The following is a 7,563-nucleotide window of genomic DNA, read 5'->3' as shown; positions in this document are numbered from 1 at the left end:
GGATCGTGAATTCACCCCAAAAACTTTTTTTTGCCTGTCATTACTAAAAAAAAAATGTTTTACAAACTGGACGGTTTTAATTAATTACATATTACAAAAAAAAAAATAAGAAAAAATGTAAAGTTTAGCTTTTATTTTGAGAAAAAAACGTGGTAAGGTAAGGATAAACTGAGCTGACACTTACTTATGAGTTATGAATATGAATTCATATTCCTGTGGGTTTGAATGGGTCAAAAAAGGTAAAATTGAAAATCAAAATTGTGGGGGGCTTTTATTTGAAAATTTTGGGAAGAGGTGAATTGTTGAAGAAAGATGTTGATGCCTGACTTATGTTAATTAATGAATGAATGTAGAAAGATGTGAATTTTCTGGTAAAAAAAAAAAAAGGAATATTATTGTGAAAAATGCAAAAAAAAATATAAAAAATAAAAAAATGGTACATGTGATATCTTGTGAAATATTAAAGTGTTATGAAAAGGTGAATTGAATTAGCTCAAAATATTGAATTTTGAGTTGGAACGATATTAAACCTGTTAGTTGAATGTGTCATTGGGAATAAATGGGAATTTTTGGTGTACAAAATGTGAAATGTTGGGAAAACCGGGAAATCGTGAATGAAAAAAAATAGTACCCAGGAAGGAGTGATTTTTTTTATATATATTGGAGTTGGAATGGTGGGAATCGAGCAACAAATGGGTAAGTAAGTGAATGTCAGAAAAGTGCAATGAATAAAATATGTGAATTTTATTTCAAAGACAGTGCTGTACAATAATGTATGACACTGACGATTGCACGATTTGCACCTTTGCGACACTATTAATCGAATCAAAAATGTATTAATAATTACGCAACAACACAGATCCAAATGCGTATAATTTTTGATAGTGTCGCAAAACAACAGCATCTTACTGCATGAGCTCCGACACTTTTTGAATCACTGAAGGCATCGCGCCTGTAGTTTTTTTTTCCTATTTCCTTGTTCCTGCTCCTCCCAGCTGAGCTCCAATATGGCAGCTGTGCAAGGGAGATGAGCAACGATACTTCAGAGTTCTGTCATGAAACAGCATTGGAGTATGTACCTCTTTCGGTCTTTCTTGTGACATGACCGTAATTTATAGCGAAAATATTTTGTCACACTGACAGACTGTTGACGGATTTTTGAAAGAGCATGCTTTCCTGTGGGCTAAGCTAGCAAGCAACGGTTGGCAAATAAATGAACTTGTCTCGTCAGCAACACAAAAGGAAACGTCAGCTTTGCATACGGTAATTTATACTAATAAATACGCTGGTGGTTTTATTATTGAACGGTCGATATTAAAGAATTCACGAGCTGGACAGCATTGAAGTGCACAAACGTTACATTTTGCGAAGGTTTACTTGATATTAGCGTTGATAAATTTGGTGCGTTGCTATTATTTACATGTTTTTGACTCCAACATCATGGTCTTTAAGAATGCTAACAAAACCACCTAAATATTAATAGTGATTTATTTTTAATTGTTTTTACCAGATCAATTTCGTCATGGCCATCACACAATTCCGTCTGTTTAGGATCTGCACATGCCTGGCCAGTTTGCTCTCTTTCTTTAAGAGATTGATATGCAGGTGAGTGTTCAGGAAAACATTACAACAATCAGTTGAAAATAATCTATCCGTATTATGATAGCTGTTGGTGTTGGGCATCGCATTGAGTCGATTTGCCTTTAATTGATACATCCATTTCCTGCAGTGCACTGTATATATGATTATCTGATTTTGATATTACCGGTAATTAAAATAGTTAAAGTTCAAAATGATGGTGTGACCTTATGTCCCCTTTTTAATGTTGTTATTGTTTGGCAATAAACTAGGAGTGGAAGGGGCCGAAAACTCAGTGGGGATCAAATAACTCTGCCGACCACCGTGGATTTCTCATCATCCATACCAAAAGAGGTTAGTAGTGAACTCTGTGGAATTAACCAACTACTCTAGCCTAAAAAAAAATGTCCAGTGGTGCAGAGATAAATTTTAACACATCATTTTCCTCTCTGTGCTGTTCAGTCTACACAGCCAGATGTTGAAGAATGGAGTTCATGGGATGAAGAAGCTCCAACAAGTATTAAGATTGAAGGTGGTAATGGAAACGTTCCACCTCAACCCAATGAGATTGAGGAGCCCGACTACTTCAAAGACATGACGCCCACCATCAGGAAAACACAGAAGGTATATATATCTTTATCATACGCCACAAATATATTTTTTTCTTTCTAAAATCCAACAAAATTGTGACGGTTTAGTTTCTGATTTGTTTGTCAGCGGCAAGAGAAATGAACACAAATTCAGATTTTTCCTTTTACAACAAGCACGGCACTCGCTCACATTCGTTCGTGTTGTGCCAAGCTCCAGCTTGAAGCTGCATTTGTGTCCAACGAGATATCTTGAGCTGAAAAGGGAGCTTGAGTGTAAAGGTCATTTTTGCTCGTCATTTTTTGTAGCACGATGTAGGACATGTTGCACTATGCGGCAAAACACAAATTCTGACATGTCAGACTTTCTGCATCGTGGTCATGAAGCATCCGAGACGCCAGACGACCAATCGTCGCTGAGTATGTCACGCTATACGCCACGGGTTACGACTCGTCAAGGCAACTCAAAATCGGTCACAACAGTGAATGTTTGTTTGCAACACGTCTCTCGGGTCAAAATCAAGCTACATTAATGTAGTCTGACCTCGGCACAAAAGGAGATGTTGTGCATAAAAGCGTATTTTGAGCATAAAAGCGTATTTTGAGCCCAGCCGAGTGCTCGTCTGCCAAGTGTGAACACGAAGAAGCAGCTGAACCAGTGAAATGCGCACGGCTTACACACGCCGAACAAAAGTGTGGCTTAACTTCGTTAACATAAATGATCAGTTAACTGCAAAAACATTATATTGTGTATACTAACCCAATTAAACACCTCCACATGGATTTGCGGTGTAGAAGTAAAGAAGTCCTCTGTTTTTGACATGCTAGTTCCGGTGTTGGCTGTTCCGAACCTCAGCATCACACTCAAGTCGCAATCAGGCCAGGTCGTCATTGTAAATGACAAATGGTTCTCAATTGGCCTATTTGGTTAAAGAAAGGTTAAATAAGTAAATACATAAATACACTGCTTGGCGGAATGTGGATGTAAACAACATAGCGCTGTAGCTGGCTTGGCTGGCTTTATCCGGCTACACATGCTGTGTCTTGACGTAAATGTGCAGTGACGTCGTCGTTAACATGGTTGAAAAGGGCAGCGTCTCACCAGTGCTTTTCTCTGTGATGGGAGTTGTTTCAAAATGTGTAACTTGTTAATATTTTATTTTGTATGTATTTATTTAGCTTGTGCTTAAGACAATCATGACTGCTGTGCTAAATGGATACACAAACTCAATTTGGTAAATCACGTGACGTTTAGTTAATGTCGTTTAGTTAACGTTTTGTACAATGACCTTGAGTGTCCTGAAAGGCGCTTCCAATAAAATGTATCGTTATTATCCCAGTGTGTCACACCGCTGTAAAATGGCTCTTCTGATTGACAGCATGTAAACAGCAGATCCCGACACATAAAAACAGGTGACCAGAGATTTTCAGTTGAAAACATTTGATTGGGACTGAATATGTAAGTCTCCAAGTAAACCCGGCTCAGCGCAGGGGCTGGTGAGCTGTATAATTGAGACCACTTTGTCCCGCTTTTAAAATCAACTTTAATTATCTGACAGCTTATGGAAGCTTACTCCAGAGCCCCTAAAGTGACATGAGGGAAAAAATGAAACAATGTTTCACATTAGGACGAGAAACTTTCTCGATAGGATGAGAAGGTAATCAGTTCCGGGCTGGGAAAAAACAAGTCCACAAAAAATGGTCGACTAATATTGTTTTGCCCCAAGGCATTGCCGGCATCATTGTACACACTGTCTAAACCATTCATTACCTTTTCACACACACTTTTTTGGTATGTCTCTGTTTTCCACTTTGCAGATCGTGCTAAAGAAAAGGGAGCCATTGAACTACCTGGTGCCTGATGGCTCAGCGAGTTTCTCTAGCAGACTAGCAGCCTCTCAGGATATGATGACCTTCTGTCCACCTTCAGTGAGTTACCTTTTATCATCTGTGAATCTTCAGGCATGCATAATTTCTGTTTATGGCTGAGAGACATTAAAATGAAGCTTTTATGGTTGATTGCTATTAGCATTAGCATTATTTTGGAGAGGCGGCATCACAGGAGCGTACACGCGTGGCTACGAGCTGGTCCAGCCGGCCACCACAGCGCTACGATGGGTTTGGTTGGATGATTTATTATTATTATTTTGCAACTTATTAGCTTATGTAATGTACCCTACCATTCTTATTAACACACTCTATGGTGTTTGTAGACTCGTACTACAGTGTATTCATGTTGCAAAAGACGCTTGCCTGAGTGTCCGTTTCATGCTTGCATGCTCTTAACAGGCTTTCTTTCACTAAATCGCTGTGCGTGGTAAAACTTGTCTCAGGCGAGTTAAAGCTTCTCCAGCTAACTTAGCTTAGCATAGCTTGCTCCAAAGTGCGTCCACGTGGCTACCCAAGTAATCAATTGAATAATCATCAGAATAATCAATTGTAAAAAAAATTAATAAAAAAATGTTACGGCCCTAAACGTTAATACTGTTGTATCCCAGGGCTTGTCAGGAAGTCCCTGTCTCGTGTCACCTCCATTCATAATGTGATCAGAAGTGTCTGACTTCACACATCACACTTAACATCATCAAAGTAAAGCCATGCTTTGCTTTGTACATTAATTAATTTTTTTTTTTTTTTAACAATGACTAATAATGAAATAATTGTCATCACACATAGTGATTTGAACGCCACTGCTTTACTTTCAAAGGCATATTTTCCTAATTCATTTTTTCAATTCAAGTTTGTACAAATTCAATCACATTCAAATTTGTTTTAATATTTAATATTAAACAAAAAAATGGGAAGTAACACTTGGTAAATAGTGTCTTATGTGTAACCTACTGTAGATTTACATTTAAGCAGTGCAAGAATTATTTTATTTTATTTTAATTTTATTTTTTTTATTTGCTGTTAAAACCTAGGGCTCTAAAAGCACCATATGTAATATTTCTAATATTTGTCATTTGTTTAGTGTCAAAATTCCACCTCTATTTTCTTCCAGAACTGGTCGTGTTTGTTAGCGTAAACATATTATTGTGCCAACAGATTTGCTGTCAAATCCTCATTGGTGCTGTTGTATAACTTTGTACAGGCAGAGCTTGGCGAAATGGACAACTGGCAGGGGGACACCAACGCCTGGGAGGATGAATCTGACGCTACCTGGGAAGCAGAAGAGGTGCTCAGGTAATGCATCTATTACTGTACCATCAGACAGCTGATAGGCATGTAGTTTCACTCTTTGACCACCAGATGGTAGCGTTTACCACTATTGTGTATTCCAATGAGAGACAGGTGGCGTTCATTGTCATCACGCTCAGATTAGGATGCATTCATGATCTATAACAACATACCTTACAATCCGTCATCCTTGTAACAGGCAACAGAAACTTGCTGAGAGAGAAAAGCGGTCCATGGAGCAGCAGAGGAAGAAGATGGAGAAAGATGCACAGAGGATGATGAAGAAAGAGCAAAAGATGGCTGTTAAGCTTTCGTAACATTTTGGTAATGCTCAGTTTTGAGCCAGAGGATCTCAAGGGAAAGACACTGAATCAGTCGTGAATTTATCTTTAGAATCATCAACCCATCCAAATTTCTCATGCTGCACTGCTCCATTTTCAGTAAGTGGTCCTCATCCAGCAGCCGTTCCTGTCCATTTGTGAGCGGCACCAGTGAACCCTTCTTGGGCTCGCTTACAAACCCCATTTTTCCACCCTGTTTCCAGTTCAATTTGTTCTTTAAGAATTCGTATGTCTCCGACCCCAGTATATTAGTAGGTGTGTGTGCTAATTAGCACAGGCCCTATTCAAGGTGTGTAAATAAAATCAAATCTGTGCTGTGCAACCTTTACGTAAAAGGTGTACTATTGGTTTTCTTTGTCTTATTTCTAACCGCAAAGGACAAAGAGGCATATTTATTTTTAAGGCTCACTGTTTACCTGTGACATTGGTCTGCTTCATAATTGTTTTTGTATGCGTTTCATTGCTTAAAAGGAATCCCCCCCACCTTCCAAGAAACGATTACTTGCATTGTATAAAATTAGTATTTAAAGACAATAGCATAATCCAGCCTGTAATTTTAAGCCGTGGGTTCCTATGGTAACATCATGGCTACCAACATGAGCTTCAGACTGTGATAGAAAAATATGCAGTCACTCAGCGTCTCTTTAATATTTTAGTTGGAGAAATTGGTCTTGGATAACTGTAAATAGCAATTCCAATGACGTTGGGACGTTCAGCAATATGATGCCAAGCCACATTCTGAACACGTTACATCAGCTTGGCTTCGCATTAATTGAGAGCGAGTAATCGATGGGCTCGCCAGCAGTCCTTGACCAGTCAACCATTGAAAATGTGGGGCACATTACGAAACGCAAAATATGACAGCATAACCCTGTCTGTTGAGCAACTCAAGGTGTAGCCTACATCAAGCAAGAATGGGAGCAAATTCCACCCACAAAGCTTTAGCAATTTAATGTTCTCACTTCCCAGACACTGGTTGAGTGTTGTTAAAAGGAAGTATGATGTAACACAATGGCGAATGCGCCTTTTCCATCTTTTTGGGAACGTGTTGCAGACATCAAATTGAACATGAGTGAATATTAGCCTAAAACAATCAGTTTGAACATTCAATATCTTGTCTTTGTAGTATATTCAAATGAGGTTAAGAAAATTGAATATCATTGTTGTATTCAGTTTTTGTTAACATTTACCCAACGTCCCAATTCCATTGGGCGATTCATGAGTTATGGATCGTTTTCACTAGCTACATCACTTATTGTAGCCCCCATTTGTCATTAAATTTTCACTGGCAGCCTTTGTGAAGTGAAATGTGCGTTTCTAGAGTTTGGATAAAAGATGGATGCCAAATCTGGGGTCGCATAAGAACACTGCTAATTGTTCTACAGCTTTAGTGATAAGACCATGAACAGGCTTAAAGAAAGCAAGCAGGTAATTGAAGAGCCTTTTAAGAATTGAGATTCTTCAGCAATAAGAGCTCCCTGTTTCACCAACAGTTTGCATGGTACTTGTGTGTCTATTCAGAAATGGAATTATGCTTTATGTATTTCTGATGTATAGTACATTGTTTTGTTTTAATTTGCTTATGAAAAAATGACAGCACTGTCAGTGAAATCATCAAGTATGCCCTCACAGCTTTTTGAATAAACTTTTATGATTCAGGTGAATAATGTGCTTTCTCACCAGAATTGAGTGAACCCCAAATCTGAAGCATACGATTTGGCCATCTGGCATACAGGACAGATGCCCGGTGGGCCAGTGTCTTTTGGGGCATATGCGGTGCTATTTATTTTCTTCTATTTTACCCCAAGAGACCAGCCCACAATTTATAGGAAGCAATGAATCCGTTTACAATATGGATCGCAACCTGAAGCCAATCAACA

The 7,563-nt window shown here is 38.5% G+C and overlaps 1 protein-coding gene across 2 annotated transcripts; it reads left to right on the top strand.

Annotated features, from left to right (window-relative positions):
- Window positions 1–938: 938 nt before the first annotated feature.
- Window positions 939–7,341, top strand: ebag9 (estrogen receptor binding site associated antigen 9). Of its 2 annotated transcripts, XM_077576772.1 has the most exons (8): window positions 1,003–1,071; window positions 1,144–1,263; window positions 1,511–1,605; window positions 1,851–1,932; window positions 2,041–2,202; window positions 3,984–4,094; window positions 5,257–5,348; window positions 5,542–7,341. In XM_077576772.1, exons 3-8 carry the CDS (start codon window positions 1,523–1,525, stop codon window positions 5,657–5,659), a joined length of 648 nt encoding a protein of 215 aa, XP_077432898.1. In that variant the 5' UTR covers window positions 1,003–1,071; window positions 1,144–1,263; window positions 1,511–1,522; the 3' UTR covers window positions 5,660–7,341. The 2 variants fall into 2 exon arrangements, with proteins under 2 accessions (XP_077432897.1, XP_077432898.1); XM_077576771.1 differs by lacking the exon at window positions 1,144–1,263 and having other exon boundaries at window positions 939–1,071.
- Window positions 7,342–7,563: the final 222 nt, after the last annotated feature.

Source organism: Vanacampus margaritifer, chromosome 9, assembly GCF_051991255.1.
Source record: "Vanacampus margaritifer isolate UIUO_Vmar chromosome 9, RoL_Vmar_1.0, whole genome shotgun sequence".
NCBI classification, from domain to species: Eukaryota; Metazoa; Chordata; class Actinopteri; order Syngnathiformes; family Syngnathidae; genus Vanacampus; species Vanacampus margaritifer.
The sequence above is the reverse complement of the archived record's forward strand: the minus strand, read 5'-3'. Positions and strand labels throughout refer to the sequence as shown.